The sequence below is a fragment of the Ursus arctos genome, unplaced genomic scaffold (assembly GCF_023065955.2).
Source record: "Ursus arctos isolate Adak ecotype North America unplaced genomic scaffold, UrsArc2.0 scaffold_1, whole genome shotgun sequence".
In the NCBI taxonomy this organism is placed as follows: Eukaryota; Metazoa; Chordata; class Mammalia; order Carnivora; family Ursidae; genus Ursus; species Ursus arctos.
In genome coordinates this window covers 61,032,282-61,050,932 of record NW_026622763.1, presented here as the reverse complement: position 1 = coordinate 61,050,932, position 18,651 = coordinate 61,032,282, and the positions used below count along the sequence as shown (strand labels likewise).

Sequence of the window (18,651 nt, the reverse complement as noted above, 5' to 3'; positions counted from 1 at the left end):
TCCTGCTATTTTGCATTTACTAAGGTTGAACTTTGTGCATAAAATGTCATTTTCTACAGGTTTATAAGTCCCAGACTTCATCTCATTCAAATTTCAAATGTAAGTTATTTGGAAAAGGGCTCTTAGAAGCTTCAGTTTGAAACTGTTCTCTTTAGGTCTTCTGTAGTCTTGTAACTCAGGCTGCCTCATATTAGATCTCCTTATGCATATTTTTATTCTCATCAGGATGTGAGTTCAGGGAGATCAAAATCTGTATCTTACACAGTTTCATATCTCCTTCTAGAACAGTACTCTGCACATTTTAAGTATTTGATTAGTTAATATATTATATAGAACTGTATAATATTCTTTAAATCCATCCACAATTGTTACTGTAAATGATCGAGTGTTTTATAAAACCTATATAAAGAGCTGTGTGCTATAGATTAGTTTCTGAAATTTTAGGAGTAGAATTATATAATTGAATCATTGTAAAATATATTTGGGGACCACAAATTATAATTCTATCATAATTCTTCTGTAGAGCCAACTTCACTCCTCCAATTTAAGTATTTTCCAGTTAGGATTTCCAAATGCTTAATTTCCTTAGAGTGAGTACCATTTTACTTGCCTCAAAAAATAATATTTCAGATGTAGATATATAGCTTTTTAAGAATTAGATTTATTGAGATAATTTATATACAATAAAATTCACACTTTCTTAGGCATACTGGACTCTACTAGTTAATTTTCTAAGATTACTACAAATTTGAAGCTATTATCTACTTTCTACATCTCTGAAGGCTTATAATTTTAATGATCTCTGAATATATTCTAGGGACAAAATAGTAGAAATCTCTTAACTGAAGGGAAACTGCTTGGAAATCTTTAGTACCAAATGAACTGTTAAGACTATGCTTTATATGATGAGGGAAATAAAATCTCAGATAATGCTTTTAAAATTTAGTTTCCTAATCATTTTTAAAATTTTATGCTTTTCCAAAAAGTTATGGTAGGAAAAAACCACATCAGGCACAATTTTTTGTAATAGCTTTATAGGCTGATTAACATGGTATAACATATTTCCAAAGACTGAAGAACTGAAAGAAAATATAGAATGATATCTACTAATTACAATTGCCGTAAAATCATATGTTCATGGCAAAATATATAATTACCTTAGCCCTGATAGTATACTTTTTATACATATAGGCAAATACTGGAAGTATTGAATCCTAGTAACAATGCTTTTCGATGCAAAATATAGAAAAAATGCAAGAATTATGAATACTTCATCTAGATCCAATCTCTAACTCAAATAGGTATATTCCATTCAGTCTAGGGTCAATCTGTCTAGAAATTATGATAAAAATTGAATACTGGATGAGTATCTAAAAAGTTCTCCCTCTATTGGGTATTCAATAAGCAGGTACAAGTGTTCAAGTTCATATGGAAACACGATAGTGGCTTTTCTTGAGGAATAATAGTTGTGTTCAAATCATAATATGGTGCCATTTTCTTGTTCTCTATATAGCACTTTTGAAAAACTAGAGAATGATGTTAACTTTCATTGGTAGGACTCTGTAGTTCTGCCTCTAGCTAAATTTTTGTGGTCCCCTGAAAGAGCACATCTTTCCCTCAACATTTACCATCTTTTGATTTTCTTATCTGGCTGTCCCAAATCCCTCATGCAGCTTTTCTTTTCTCAGGTCTGCTCTCACTGTGGCAGGATCCAGATGCTTGCCTCCTCTAAACTAAAATTTTAACTATCAGGTTGAAAGTAACCATATAAATTAAATCCCCCAACCTGTTACTGGAGAAAAGCTCAAAAGGTCATCTCCCTGAGATGTTTGAATTAAAAAAAAAAAAAAAAAAGGAAAGGACTCTTTAGGTATAAAGTCTTCATTCAAGGTAATGAAGTTCTATTTGTAGAATTTAAAGCACAATGTCAAGTATGATTGACTTTGTGGGGGATGTTGGACTTAATGCATTCAGTCCATTCCCTTCCTCTTGTCAGGATATTAAAGATTTCTGTAGGAATAATACATACCCTACCTTTAAAAATTTTTTTAAAGCTTTTATTTATCTTCAAAATAGGTGGGGGGCTCCATCCCAGGACTTGGAGATCATGACCTGAGCTGAAGGCAAAGGCTTAACCCAGTGCCACCCAGACACCCCTTAACATTTTTTAAAAAAGCTATTCATCACAATTTCTTTTTCATAAAGCGTTTTGATCCAATGATAGCTTACTCTTAGAATGGTTTTTTGAAGGTGGCAGTACATTTTGGCATTCACTTAAAATTAATGAATAGAATAGAAAGATTAACACATTGAAGGAAATTAAGGGCAGAAATTATCAAAGCAATGTGAATCCTCTTGGCTAGAACTCCTCAAGCCAATTACCTAAGTCCTTGATTTGTTCACTTTTGGAACCAAGTCTAAAACATTTGTCTAGAGGGCGTAGTCTTGAAGTGCGGCCGGGAAGAAACTGATCAGGAAAAACACAACAACGAGATGAAAAAGTAGAATGTTTCCAAGAAGGGATGGGGTTTAAGGGTGGAGGCAAGAAAAAAATGCGATCGTTCTTCACTCATTGAACATTTATTTTTTGCCTCCCTCATGCCAGGGCCTATTTAGAGTCTTCTCCGGATGGGTGCCACTAGTCAACAAATTCCGGATTCCGATTATCTCAGGAACTTGAGTTGCCCTCACTTCCGACCTCCTCTCACCAACTGCCTCGAGGCAGGGTAGTAGGCATGGGATGGGGAGGATGGGAGAGGCGATGCCCGCCTCGCGGAGCACAACATCTGCTGTGTTCAGCCGGGAGCGTCTGTCAAGCAGTGGGAGGAAAAGAGCTTGGAGCCACCAGCCCACTCTTAAGCAAAAGTCGCCTGAAACGCTCCCCTCCCGCCCTCCGGGCTTCTGCTGTTTTCTTTAGGGAGGTGGTGCGGAAAGGCAACTTTTGGGAACTTGTAAGAGAGGGGTGTGGGGCGAAGAGGGATGAGTATGGAAATGCGACCCCACTCGGTCCCGGCGTAGGACTCCCACGCCGAGATCAGTCGCAGTGGGCGCGCAGGGCTCGGTCTGGGGCGGGAGTCCGGTCCCCAGCGGCGGCGGCGGCGGCGGCGGCAGCGGCCTGCCCGGCGGGGTGGGCGAGGGCGCCCCCCAGGCGCAGTTCCTCGTCCGGCCTCGCGGGGGCGCCGGCGCAGCCGATCAGGTGACCGAGCGCTCGTCCTGGGCTGCGGGAAGCTGCCTCGTTCTCAGCCGCCGGAGACGCCGCCGCCGCCGCCACACCTAGTGGAGGAGCCGGGGAAGGCGGCTCGGTGGGGGCTGGGGCGGAGAGCGCCGGGGGTGGGGACGGAAGGGCGGCGGGCGGAAGGCAGGAGGCTGCCGGGGCGCGGGCTGCTGCGGGGTAAGGGACCCCGAGGCGTTTGCCGGGGTTCGCTCTGTCACCCGCGTGGGATTGGGGTGCAGGGGTCATGGGCGCTCTCCCCTGAGACGGAGGTCGCGGGCTGGGGGGAGGAGGGCCCGAGAGAGGCTGACGCGGAGGCCGCGGGCCGGTGACTGGGCGCGAGGCGGCCGGCGGCGGCGGCGGCACCACCACCACCACCACCACCATGTCGCGCTCCGTGCTGCAGCCCAGTCAGCAGAAGCTGGCGGAGAAGCTCACCATCCTCAACGACCGGGGCGTCGGCATGCTGACTCGCCTCTACAACATCAAAAAGGTGCGCACGGGCCGGCGAGGCCGCGGCGGGGGCGTCGGGCAGGCGGAGGAAGGACGGGAGGCGGGGGAGAACCGGGGGTGGGGGGCAGCGGGCGGCGCCCACGGCAGAAATCACGGCAATGCAGCGTCAGGCCCGGCCCGACCCGGCCCGGGGTCGCTGAGATGCGCCGCGGCCTAATGCGGAGTCCCGGCGCCTCCCCCCGGTGGCTGGCTGGCCGGAGGCAGAGAGAAGCCATTTCCCTGCTCCCAGCGGTGGGATCCGGCCGGGCGGGCACAGGGTGAGGGGCGCCACTGCCGCCCCCTCTTCTGCGCCCCCGCCCCCGGAACGGGGTCAACAGGAAAGGGAGGGTAGAGGGTGGGCAAGATGGGGGCGGGGAGAGCATAGGAAAACTTGGGTGTTCCATAACTGAGGCTGAATGGTAGGAATCTGGCGGAGATGGTAGCAATTTTTTCTCAGTTTTTGGTTTGTGAATGTGGGAAGGGAATTGCTAATCAGGATGAACCCCGCATCTCCACTCGCCACTTTAGATTGCTAAATAAAAGTCGTTTGAGAGCATGCTGACAATTTGGAATTATTTCATTTTGAGGGTGGAGAGGAGGGGGAAGTGAGGGTGGAACCAATTTTCTTCTGAAATACTTCTGGGCTGTGAGTCACTAGAACAGGAATAACAACCTTCTCTCCCATCCCTCTTTACTCCTCCTCATCTTAGTTTTTCCAACCTTTATAGTGCCGAAACACCGTTTCTTAAAGTTCGGTATCGGTACAAAATTAAAACTGTAAATATGTTGCTATTATTGCTTGTTTATAACATTCAAGAAAAATTTGCTTAGTTGTAGCTAATAGGCCCATTGAAAGTCTTTAAATGGCTTCAACAGATTAAGAAATGGAAGACTGAGTTGGAGTTAAGAAAAATAGATGTAAAGATAGAGTAACTATTAATTTATCTTAAGAGAAAACGAACCAAAATTTTTTTCCTTTTAAGGCAAGGTTAGTAAGTTTCATAGAACTTGGTAAAGAGAAAATTAAAGAGATTTTTGGGTACAGTCTACATCCTTTGAGTTTCCAATGTGTATTTGATGTCATGTCTTCATAATTATTTTTTGTTGGCTTTTTAATATATCATGAGTATTTCCTTTAGCTTGACTATAGTAGAATTATAACGTGTGTAAATTAGGGTTGCTGAAGAAATACTTTTTTTTGAAGTCCATATAATGAGGTTCAAGTATAAAACGGATTTATTCCAACAATTTGATGTAGCTATTGAAATTTTAAAGGAGAAGACTGTCCTGGCTTAATAGTGATAGATTTTGGGTAAGGATGATTTATGTTCGTGTTGCTTACCTGAAAGATTAGTTTGCCTCTAAGCACAGTAAAATCTGGAGAGTAACTGCAACATGTCTGTTCAGTTTGTTACATCTTATGTGGCAGGAGCTCAGTATCGTTATAAAGAAGCTCTCTGCATTTACCCAACAGCCTTGGTTATAAATTTATGTAGTTGCAAAGAACTTAATTTTGGTAGTATTACTTACAGGTTGTATTGACCCCAACTTTTTTGTGAAGTTATGCTTCTTAACAAACTTTGAAATTGGTTCCTATATGAACTTTGTCCAAAAAAACGAGCAAGTCAAGCAGTACTAAAAATTACTAGACCTGTGGTATTGTGGTTAAACGAAATGGTTTTGATGGTTTTCAGAAGAGGAAGTGAGAGTAACATCAAAAGTGATTTGGCTTTTTGGGCACAATTCCTTTTTAAGCATGCATTTAAACATTTTTATGGTATAAATACAACCAAACGTTACCTATTTCACCTTCATAAAGTACATAAGATTAAACTAAATTTTAAGCGTTTCAACTCTTATTATTTCAGTTCACAGCCTTAAAAGCATATTTTTTCACTTCCTCTTTTGAGAAACTTTAGTCTTTTGTGCTACTGAGCCACTGAAATTTAAAATGGATTGAATATGATTATTACATCCAAGTGTCAGATATTTTTGAGTTATTGAAATGTTATATTTCAGCACTTAACACACAGTTTATTGAGGAATATTTTGTCTCCCTTCCCTGGTTGTAAGTTCCCTCTGGGCAGGGAGAGTGTTACTCATTTTTGAATTAGGAATACTCAGGGCCGTTACCTGGTCCACGAAGTCTTCGGTTAAGTCTTGTTGAATGGATGAGTACACAATTTATGTTATATTATGTGTATGTATTTAACATATGAGTGTGTGTATAATCTTGGTCTAGTTTTAATAATAGCTTTTGGTTTGCTCTCCTTGTGTAATTTTGCATACAAACGCATCAGATAGATTTTGAATCTTTTAGTCTATAGAGTTGTCTGTAAGACTGGCGTATCTTCCTGGCTGGCTAGGGATTGAAACATTTGTTCAAAAATCTTGCCAAAAAAAGTGAGTAAGATTCATTCACCATGTGTTTATAAGGTTCATGCAGTCTGCATTTTTATGACAGTCTGAGCTACCTAATCTTTTTAATCCCAATCTCTTACAGTCCTCAAAAAACAAAACAAAACAAAACAAAAAACCCACAAAAAAACCTTCCACTACATAATACATGTCTACCAACCAGTTACCACATTTTTATTAATGCATGTGTGGATTTGATTGTCAGATCCGATTGCTCTGTTTCAGTTGGAAGTCTGCATGGAAATATTTTAGTGAGCATATACAATGAAAATACTTAAGTGACCTGAGTAAAATAACTTTGTAAGTTACTGTAATAAAAAATAATATGCTTTAATGCTTATTACAAGCACGTAACATGATTGTTGAAAATGTTTTGCTTTTTTAAAGAAAATTTCATCAGTTGAAAAATTTTTGAGATCTTAATATGTACAGATTATGGAAATTTTAAGGAATTTGTAGACGAATCAGGGATGTGGAACACATGAAGGAGGATTTTAGGGAAAAGACATGAAGGTGGTAGGTAGTTTTACTTTAAATTTGTTTCTTGAATCCTTAAAAATTCTGTTTTTTATTGAAAATATGTCATTTTCCAGACCTGATAATACTACTCACTTATATGTTGATTTTTAACATTTTCCAAGCTACTTTTATATCTGTTACTGTGGCATGGCAGGCAGTGTGATTGTGGCAGTGTGGTTGTGGAAGTGGAGTACTGGGCCAGGATTTAGAAGACCTGTATTATAGTCTTCAGTCTGTCACAAAGAGTTTTGTAACATTGGGAGGTGTCTTGACTTCCCTGAACTTCATGTTGTCCTCATCTGTAAAACAGGGGAAAATTAACTGTAAAAGGAATGCTAAAGTCCATTCTAGCTCTGATTATCTTATCTTTACAAGTGGAAGTCTTAGCCCATTTTAAACAGTAACTGAACTCAGTTTAGTTTTCTATAATACAGAGATGGTAATCCCATCTCTGCCTACATCATGGGATTGTTTATGAAGATAAAGACAATAACAGTGTGAAAATAGTTTAAAACTTCTGTGAATGTAAGATAGTATTTATTTAGGAGTCTCAGCAACCTTTTTGGGGCAATCTTTGTTTTTTCAAAATTTTACTGCTATTAGCAAACACATTCACAAATACCAAAACATTTTTGCTAAGTTCAGAAAATATATCTATTTTGTTTTTTGTTTCCTCTCTTTTTCCTACCTGTCACTTGCGTGAACTTGATAATTCTGTACCAAAAAGGTTTCAGTTAATGCTTGCATAATTTTTCTTGTTACATTATTGCCTTAATTCTAAAGGACAAAAGAAGAGAAGACCCACCCAGCTATTGCAAACTTTTTTTTGAATGGCATCTGTTTGCAGGTTTCAATGCACTTGCACTTGTTTAAAAAAAAAAAATTTCTCATTAGAGGCTATTTTTCTTTTTTTTTTCATAGTCTTTTCCCCATGATTTTGGATATATTTATTTTATGAGGAAAAAATGAGTAGAATAGCAGTGTAAAAAAATTGAAGGTCCTTAGCTAGTATCTGCTTATTTAATGGAGGGGGGGAAAAGGGTGTGTGGGAAGGGTGCAGTGCAAGGTAAAGGGAGGGAACCAGGTTTAGTTTTCTCTTTCAGTGTTGTTTCTCTTCATTTAGGGCGTTATTTTGTCTGTTCCTCAATCAGGAGCAGAAACATGCTCCAAAGATGGGTTTGTAGCAAATTGTAGACTAGTAAGTATTATTAGTAGGAGATTTTTTTCTCCCCGGTGGGTTTTCATTATTAGGAGCCTTAAACATGGTAAGAAGGAAACATCTCTCCATAAATCTGAATTAAATAATATATATTACTTATTTAAACAGATCCTCTCATGTCCACTTGTAACTTTATTTTTCAGGAAAGCTGCTTGTAAAAATGAGGATTTGATAATTTTTTTTCTTGTTATGTTGGATGGTAGGCTGAGGAGATAAAGATCACTGAAAAATACTTAGGAAAAAATTATTTTTATTTTTTCAAGTAGCAGTGATAGATTATCCTTTGTGGACTTGTTAAATAACTTGTCAATATTAAGCATTTTTAATTAGTACAGAAGGAATACATGTTTATTTTTTTAATTTTTTTAATAATAAGGAATACATGCTTATTATCAGAAACTCAAACATAAGAGAATTGTGTTACTTCAGAAATTCTTTGCCTGCCCTTCTCCCATTTTTAAAAATAAGCCTTATATGCTTACACCCTTTTCTGTACAAATGCTAACATATGTGCATGCATATTTTATTATATTTTGATTAAATTAGACTCTTCACAAAAAATGAAGCAGCATGGTGCAGTTTACATGTAAATGAAATTAGGGTCGTTAATCTATTGCTTGTATACTTACACCGCAAGAAAATTTTAAAGGAATGAACATACTTAGCTAGCTATATCCAATATGTAAAAAATGAGGAAGCTCAGATGAAAAAGTCTGTCGGGGTTGGAAGTTATTGTCCTTACTGGTTATGATGATTGAAAATCTAATCCATATTCTTGTTTGATAATTTCCTAGGAATTGTTTGCATTAAGTTAAATTCCAGCAGTAATTTTGGGTCAGCTCCAGTAGTTGTATACTTTATATGCTACTAGAACTAAAAAGTTTCATCTCTTTATTTTCCAGTAAAACTAATGTGTAATGAAATTAATGCTAGCTGCCATTTTATTGAGACTTTACTGTATACTGTTTGTATTTTTCTTTAATTTGTCCTTAGATCTATGATGTACTTATTTATAGATAAAGCAGTTGAATTTGGAGAGGTTAAATAATTTACCCAATTCCCTTTTTTAAAAGTTTATGTATTTATGTTTTAATAATCTCTACAACCAGTGTGGGACTCTTCACTCATGATCCTCAGATCAAGAACTGCATGCTCCTCCAACCGAGCCAACCAGGCGCCCCTGTGCAATTCTTATTCTAGAAAATAATAAGAATTTAGGTCGGCACCTTTTTTTTATTGACCACTAAGTATGGTTTCTAATTTAATTATTTTTGCCATTGCTTTATAGTCATTATTGACATTTTTGTGGTAGATATAATTAGATTTTGAACACACAGTAACCTTAAAGAAATATGCAGTTTTTTCTTTCTTTTCTTTCTTTCTTTCTTCCTTCCTTCCTTCCTTCCTTCCTTCCTTCCTTCCTTCCTTCCTTCCTTTAAGATTTTATTTATTTATTGGACAGAGAGAGACACGGCGAGAGAGGAAACACCAGCAGGAGGAGTGGGAGAGGGAGAAGCAGGCTTCCCGCTGAGCAGGGAGCCCAATGTGGCGCATGATCCCAGAACCCTGGGATCATGACCTGATCCGAAGGCAGACGCCTAATGACTGAGCCACCCAGGCGCCCCAGAAATACGCAGTTTCATTACAGAAATAATTTTTGGTTTTATTGTACATTACTTTGTATGAACTTTTATGGATTTGCATGAAAAGATCATTGAGATCATACTATCAGTGTACCAGAATGATTATTAAAAAAAAAAAAGGATTTATTTGAGAGAGAGTGCACAGGGCAGAGAGTGAGGGGTAGAGAGTCTTAAGCAGACTTCATGCTCAGCATGGGGCCCCATGTGGGGCTCCATCTCATGACCTGAGCTGAAACCAAGAGTTGGCTGCTTAACTGACTGTACCACCCTGGTACCCCCCCATAGTGATTATTATTGGAGACTTCTGTTTAGCTTTATAATGTATTAAAATGAGAAATAGTTTAGAATTAGGAATTTTAAAATTCAGTTTATTCAAAAGTTTTTGGAGAAGTATATTTTGTTTTTGCTTTTCATGTTCTGTGCATTTTTTCTTTGTGATTATTTCTAAAATTTAGCCCCTGCCGTTAAAATATAAAAATTGAAAGCACTAACCATATAAACAGTACTAAAGAAATAGGAAATTTTGTTTAAATTGGGGAAAGAGTATTTATAAAGCGGAAGGGAAAAGTGTGAACTAAAAGAAATAAGTAGCATTTGTCTTTCCTAATTTTAAGAACACATGCAGTCATTTCCCCACTTGAAGGTATATTTTGTTCCAAATTAAATTTGGATTTTTTTTATTTTTAGAGAGAGTGAGTGTGCAGGGTGGGGGAAGGGGATGGGAGGGGGAAGGGGCGCAGAGGGAGAGAGAATTTTAAGCAGGCTTCCCACCCAATGTGGAGCCCCACACAGATTTATTTATTTATTTGAGAGAGAGAGCAAGAGAGAGAGTTCGGGGAGGGGCAAAGGGAGAGAGAGAATCTTAAGCAGACTCCCTGCTGAGTGAGGAGCCCAACCTAGGGCTCTGTCCCAGGACCCTGAGATCATGACCTGAGCTGAAATCAAGAGTGTGATGCTTAACTGACTGAGCCACCCAGGTGCTCCTACATTTGGATTATCTGATGTACTTTTTCATTTTAAATTTTACATAAAGTTAAATGGTAACATTTTTACATTGAAAATTCTGTAACATGAAATATAAGAAATGCAATTAAGAAAGTCCACCAGTAAGTTTGTTTCTTTCTCTCTTGGGGAGAAATTAGTAATTAGTAAATTAGTAGTACTCTTTTCTATTCTCAAAATGTGTTTTTTTGTTGACTGTTTTTACTATTGCCTTTATCAGTAAGTGTCGTAAAATCTTCTTTTCCTCCTTTTAGGAAGTTGCAGTACTATACTTAGACTTTGATAGATTTTTTACTTATTCTAACAGTAATGAGACAATCTCCTGATTAATCATTTCATCAAATAATATGCTGCAATGTTTTACTTAAATAAGTTAACAAACTTCATAAGCTCTTGAATTGCTAATTTGTAAGTAGGGTTGCACATATGCTAATTTCAAAGAAATTTCTTGTTTTAAGTAAGAGCCTGTTTTGGAAAATACTTTCTTATTGCATAGTTGATTATTTTAGATACTTGATAGTGATAAAACTGCATTTTAAAAAGTATTTTGTAAGTCATATGAACTATTCTTTTAGTTAGTCCCAAATTTTGAGGGTTTCTTTTTCATTCATGTGGTTACTCCTCATTTATTGAATGTCTTCACAGACACTGGGGAGACAGATAAGTGAAGATGCAGTCTCCAATGCCAAGAAATTCACATTTTAGTAGGTTGAGAGATTTACAGATATTTTACCTAAAATGTATTTTAAGTGTGCTTATGGGAGTCTGGAGAAGGGCATTGAAGATTCTGTCCTGGGTAAGAAGAGAGAGTGACTTTTGTGCTTGATTTTGAAGTATGAATAGAAGCTTCGGGTAGGCAGTGACAAGGTGTAGTCAGTCATTATTTAAGATTTCAGAACTTTGGCAGAATATATAAAGATATAAAATATATAAGGTTATAAAAACCCTAGTAATGTCTAATGTCCTCCTTGCTGGCATATAGCTTCTAAACTTCTCTATCGTTTTACATACTTGTAGTATATTCTGTAGCTTGAGAGAGCTAGGTTCTAGATAAAGCTCTGATACTATCTTTTAAACTTTGGATAAGTTATTTAACTGTTCTGGGTTATAGTTTCTTTATTTATAAATTGAGACCATTGGTTCTTAGCCAGGGATACACAACATAAGCATTGAAAAATGTTTTTAAAAATATATCTGTATCTTGACCCAAACCTACTGGGTAAGAAAACCCCTGAAGTGATTCTGATGTTAAGAACCACTGAAGTAAGTAAAATGTAAGTTTTTAATACCTCTGATTTCTTTCTCAGGTAGTTATTCATGATAGTGATATAATTTTGTTTTCTGAGGTAAAACTAAATTTCTGTAATGCTGGGCTACATGTAGACTTTCTACTAGCAAAACTATCTACAGAGTACTTATTTGTTCTCAGCTTTTGTTATGCTCTAAGCTATATATTTTTGTTTTCTAAGGCCACGTGTTAATCTTTTTGATTCTAATTCCTGAAATCTTAAATAGATATTCCAGTTCTCCCATGGCTGTAGAATACTCGTTAATTAACTTTAGAAGGTTGAGTGAGTTTATTCATCTAAAGTGCTAGTGCGGTGCCTGGCACAGGAGTAAGAAATGAGTAAGTTTAGGCTGTTGTTGTTAAATCTGTTTTGGGGGCTTAAAATAAAGTGGACATTTAATAAGTTCATTTTTTTCCCCTGTTAAATCCAGCTCAAGACTATCTTTGGGAAACATTTCTAAACTTCCTTTTTTACTCTCTGACATTATAGTTTGATATCTACCTACTCCAAGTACAAAATAAGTATTTGTATTTCAGGAGTGTATTCTTCAGTGGGCCTTTAAAGAGCAGCTTTTTTATTTTCTTTATTTTATTTTATTTATTTATTTTTATTTTTATTTTTATTTATTTATTTAGTAAAGTGGAGCCCAGCACAGGGCTCAGACTCACAACCCTGAGATCAATACCTGAGCTTAAATCAAGAGTCAGATGCTTAACTGCCTGAGCCACCCAGGCGCCCCAAGAGCAGTTTCTTCACAACAGTAAAAATGTGGCCACATGTGATACTTGAGAAAACCTATAGAACACCTTTGTTTTATAAATTGAGATTTTCTCTATATTGCAAGCTGAAAAATGTTTAAGAGCAATAGTGACATATACCTCTTCTTGTGAATTGAATAGTAATTAGTAACTCATTTGAATCATTAAAATTTTTAGTAATTTCGAAGTATATAATGCATTGAAATACTTGTTAAGTTTGTGATATTCCGGGGCGCCTGGGTGGCACAGCGGTTGAGCGTCTGCCTTCAGCTCAGGGCGTGATCCCGGCGATCTGGGATTGAGCCCCACATCAGGCTCTTCTGCTATGAGCCTGCTTCTTCCTCTCCCACTCCCCCTGCTTGTGTTCCCTCTCTCGCTGGCTGTCTCTATCTCTGTCGAATAAATAAATAAAATCTTAAAAAAAAAAAAAAAAGTTTGTGATATTCCCAGGATTTGTGCTTAGAAAGCAATAACCATTATATATACACATATATATGTATGTATATGTGTATATATATATGATATATATATATAAATTAAGTTGGCTATTATTGGCTCTAAATAACAGGTAGTTATTGATGAATTTGCATTAATTTTAAAGCATTTCCAATAATTCCAGTATACTTTACTATGAAGCCTCTTAATCTAAATTTTAGCAGTGCATTGCTTTTTTTTTTTTTTTTCACCTACCCAAGCTTAAGGGGAAGTTCAAAGCAGATTGGTTGGTCAAAATACAGGTGATACACATGAAAAAACAAAATAATTGGAAATAAAGCCACTAATATGAGAATTTAAATCTCGTTTTGCTCTTGATAGATTTTCCAGTATTTATTGAAAATTTGTATTGTATTACTCTCATTTGAAAAATTAGAAAATAAAAGAATGATAGGTAAGTTGTTTTCTCTAGTCCATGATTTTAGGTGATGTCTGTCCTTACTCTAGGCATTAATGTCAGCTAATTTCCTTAAAGACTCAAGGGAGAATCTTGGTCCTGGTATGCTTTTAATTTTGCAAAACCTGCTTTAAAAACTATGGTTTTTCTTGTTTATTAAGTAAAAATTGAATTCCTGTTTTTAGCATAAATTGGTCACATTTTGCATTTTTCTCTTCTTCCCTGACATATTCAGATAGGGCTAATTTCTTTCTTGTACTCTCAAAAATAGCATTCTTACTCTGAACTCTGGAATTTTGTTCATGTTTTTTCAATTACATTATTGTATTTAAAAAATTGGTTTGTTCTACAGTATTTTGGCAAAGGAATGTGTTTTATTGCTGAGTTAGACTAGGACTTAAAAAATAAAACTGATGAAACTAAGCAGATTTTTCCTTTGATAGTAATTACTCCAATGAAAGTTTTGAGCGGTTGAGGTATTGAGAGAATGGAGCATGTTTTTTTACTGTTTTTCTGAGCGTATATTTTTTAGATAAGCATTTTTAGTGTTTTGGAATCTTTAGGTGCTCACAGCTAAACCTTGAGCAAGTCACTTAATATTTGACGCTCCTTTCCTATCTGTTGAGAGATGCTTTAGACAGTTTCAAAAGCATAGATGTTTTTATACACAACAGGTGCCCAGTAAATGTTCTTCTTACTCCTCACTCTTGGGTCTTTGTTTTCTTTTTTCTTGATTGTTCCTTAATCTTTTATGAATAGATTGAGGACTGTTTCTGTATTTGATTTTTGTAACATCATGGTAAGTTTTTGAAAAAATAGGTAGCATTAACCATGTAAAGTTAATCTGTAGTATGTAATCTTATGTTTGACAGCCGGGGGAAAGGACTTGGGAAGGGGTTTTGGTGGTAGATTGGCAGAAAAATTTGTTTTAAACTTATACTTTGAAATCACGTAAAGTCTGGTCTTGAGGTTTCTAGTCAAAGATATTTATTTTGTGGCCTGAATAAAATATTACATGGTTTTCTAAAACATCTCTGTTCTTTATTTTTGGTAATATATATATTTATGTTTTGTGAAAAAAATGAACTTGGAGTTGTTGATTGATAATACTGAGTTAGAATTGGATAAATGAAAATTTTACTTTGATAATTGGGAACTCACTATAGATATCCATGTGTTTTGAGAAGTTTTATCTTAAAAAATAGAAGATGATTATTCAGAACTTATTACGTATTTACATACCAGTCATTGGAATAAGCACTTTATGAGCATTTTGTCTTTTAAAAATCTGAACAATCTACCCTGCGAAGTAGGTAGTATTAGTACCCTTAATTTTATGGATTAAAGAACTGAGGTTCAGAGATTAAACAACTTGCTAGGAAGGCATCTGGGCTGTGCTCTTTGACTCAGAAACAGATTTCTTAATTATTGTATTTAAGTATTCCCTTTAAGATTAAAGTAGTTTTATCTTCCACATTAAATAGTCATAACTTTGTTGAATTTAAAGATAAGTAGACTGTTCATAGAAAATAAAATTGCAATTGTGAGAACTGGAAATTTAAGTACATAAATATTTAAATTTCCTTTAGATCTTCTGGAATTTCAAATTACAGTATTTTATGTATTATGAAAGCATGCTGAGTCAAGATAAAGTGAAATACATGGTTTTGGGGTTGTGGTTTTTTTTTTTTTTAAGTTCTGTGGTTCAGAAATGGTTTCCTTTTTGTCTAATGAAATAGCTCTTTTAGCCAATTATGCAAAAAACTTTTTTTTTTTTTCCGTAGGGCTTGTAAGGTTCAGTTATTTAGATGCAATTTTGCCCTGTACTCACCTTTTTTTTTTTTTCTCTTTTTCTTTTTTGGTGTGGGGAAGATAGAAGTATTCAAGTTTGTTTGATTTAGGTCTTTTGGGTAAGCCTTTCTGACACGCATCAATCTAAAATTTATTAATAAGTAAGTATAGTAGTATATGTAGTTTTCTTAAATGTGGCCCTTAAAAGGATGATACTTTTGAGAGTGAAAGATTAATTTTATGTAATATTGTAGTTATAGTAGGATGAGGTAGAGTTTCAGGTGTACCAACTGCAGACAATGATTTTGAAATATAGGTTGTTATTTTATGATGTCTTTGTCCTCTGTGTCCTGAAAATGAAATGCTTTGAGTAAGAGTGGAGAAGAATATTAATTTTTATAAACTGAGACATCTGGTTAGTTGGAATTTTGCTGTTCTGCTTTGGTATAGGAGGAAACCCTTGTTAACTGAATTATTTAGTATGGCTTTTGGCAGATGTTAACTATACATAGATGTTAGCTTTTAGTCAACTCATTGTTTTTTTTTCTTGATCTTTTTCTTTTTTGCCTGAGTGTTCCTTACACAGTGTCTCTGTTGGTATTAAGTAAATAAATCAAGCAGGTTGATTTCAGAAAAAGTAAAATAGGGGCTAGTGCCTCTCTCTAGTATCTATGAGCCATGTATGTATTGGCATTTTTGAGTGCTCATGGTATTCCAAACATCTATGCAAACTGCACGTGTGCTTGCATGCACACATGTAATGGGCCTAAAAACTTTTTAGGGTTAATTGCAATTACAGATGGAAAAACTGAGGCACAGAGGGGTAAAATCACTTGCTTATAATTATGCAGTTAAGAAGTGATGGAGTTAGGATATGAACATGGACAGCCTATCTTAGAACTCATGTTCTTAACTACTAGGCTTGACTCTTTCTATAAGTACAACATATTTGGCATTTAGGAAACAAATGAAGGAAATGTGTGATTGGAAAAGGGAATTGTAGTCATTATTGTTAGTTCTGTATACTATGATAAAGACTATTTTGCAGTTACTATTCATATGAGATTTTACTTGGGTAATTAAAATTATTGAGGCTGTTATTGACAGCAGCTAACATTTTTAGAGCATTTTAGAGCACTTACGTGCTAGCCCTTATGCTAAATACTGTACATGGTTTATCTGTCTCTTTTCTAATCCTCATAATGACCCTATGAGGTAAGTACTAATTTCCCCACTTAAACATGAAGAAACAGACTAGGAGATATTTTGTAATATATTCAAGGTCCTATGGATTGTAAGTGAAGATTGAAACCCAGTAAGTCTTATTCTAGAGTCTGTGTTCTGCCTCCCAGTATAGTATATTTAGACATGGCTCATTGAAGCAGTGTGGAAAAAGGTAAATCAATTCCAAGTAAAGATTATGCAATCATTTATTTTTCCATTGAAATGAAATTTCATTCTTTTTGTTTCCAGTGTAAGAAGGAAGAGTTCCTCATATATGTACATACATCTATATATTTGAAAATACATATATGTTAGTTTTCAGATACTTGATTAAATTCTTATACAGTGAAATTTGTGATCATGGGAATGCGTATGGTAGTCTATCATATTTTCATTATTCGATAATCACTAATATTGTTAGAATGGATAGGTAAATTTTTAAATATTAGAATATGGAAGATAAAACATATCATTAGAAAACTGAATGTAATAAGAAAAGAAAAAACTGAATGTAATTTGGAATCATTTTAGGATTCTGCACCACCTCAGGCATATTTAGGGAACTTGATTTCATTGTATCATCGGTGTAAGGAAATGCTAATCTGTAGCTATTGCTATTTGGACAAATTCTTAGTTTGTGGTTCTTAGTTATTCTTATTATATAGTATATTTTTTGGGAAGTGGATTAATTGGCAGATTAGTTTATGAGAAATAATATTTTAAACAAATGATAGTCTACTCTGAGGAAAAGTCAGATGTATTCTAGTATTTATGATGTTGAAATGGAATTTGCATAGTTGCCTTGTGTCAATCTGGTTAAGGATTATGAAGTTCTAAGTTTCTTAAGTTAATTTTATCTACTTATGTTTGAGCGTTAAGAGAATTCTTACTGCATTCCTATTTCCATTTGGAAAATGCAGGAATGTTTGCATTGATTTTTATACTTTGACTTGGAAGGGAGTTAGGTGATATTTGAAAAGTAGTTTCAATTTGAGCTGAAGTGCAAAAGTCATCCAATAACGATTTATTTTTATTCTTGGCTACCGTTTCTTTTTAAGGTATGTAAAATTTCACTGACGGTTTTGCTCCTTTTTTTATAGTTGCATGTAGTCTTCATTTTTCCTTCTAGTATTATTTTAAGTTTCTTTAGAAAGAGCACCAAGAAACTGACATGGTTGTACACTTACACAGTAGTATTTAAATATATATGAATAGTATAAACTCTATAAATCTATTGTTTACTAAACTCGCTACTTAGAATACCTTTAAAATTGTAGCACCATATAGTTCTAATCTTGTTTTGTTATTCATAGTCTGCGGTGCATAAGTTCTCTACTGAAACGTATGTCATAGTTTGACAATCATTGTTTACACGTAATTTTCTCTCTTTTTATTACAATGCTTCCCCAGCAAGGACAAGTTTGGAAGGTTTGCAAAGCTTTTCACCTTCCCTCTGCCCGCTTGCCCGCTTTCAGATCAGTTTCATGTTTCATAACTTCTCTTTCTGCAATTCACAACATAGCCATAGTAAACAATGAAAAAAACATTAAATTGCAATATGATATTTCCTCACACATAGTAGAGAGATAAAACTTTTTCAGAGAACACATTTTTTTAAAAAAAATGCAATGAGAAGTTAAATAGCAATGTTATAATTTTCGTAATTCCCTAAGAAATATCATCTCACTAGCACGCAGTTAATTAAATGTCACATAACAAAACACTGAATAGTATCGATTATATTTGGTATTGCTAATAGTTCAGATAAAACGTTCTTTCTAATAATAATATTTTACATTTGTATAATGCTTTACAGTTTACTACAGGGAATGCTGTATGGCTGATGTGGTCAAAATGTAAACATTCCCATTTATTCTGTGCTTATGAGATATAGAACAGATGTAGATTCCTTGTTTGAAGTGCTGCTGGTATGATGGAAAAATACTGTTGTAACTCAGATGTTCAGAGGAATAGGCAACACACTTTAGTACTATAAAGAAAATTTTAGCAGCTTCCAATTCTTTTGAACTAGGGCTCTTGTATTAAAATGTTTAAAGTGAATGAGGAAAACATTTTGGAGAAGACATTTAAACATAAGCTTTTATTTTATAACACTTAGAAAGAAACATTTCCAGTACTCTTCTGAATATTTAATTTTGTAATATTTTATTAGCTTCAGATGAATACAATCCT

General features: G+C 35.8%; 1 protein-coding gene across 1 annotated transcript in view; it reads left to right on the top strand.

The window, feature by feature from the left end:
- Positions 1 to 3,350: 3,350 nt before the first annotated feature.
- The window catches only part of NCKAP1 (NCK associated protein 1), a 100,023-nt gene continuing 84,722 nt past the window's right edge, over positions 3,351 to 18,651 (top strand). The window contains exon 1 of the mRNA XM_026492384.4: positions 3,351 to 3,704. Coding sequence (XP_026348169.1) covers positions 3,597 to 3,704 — 108 coding nt within the window. The 5' untranslated portion in view covers positions 3,351 to 3,596. The remainder of the gene's footprint in view (positions 3,705 to 18,651) is intronic.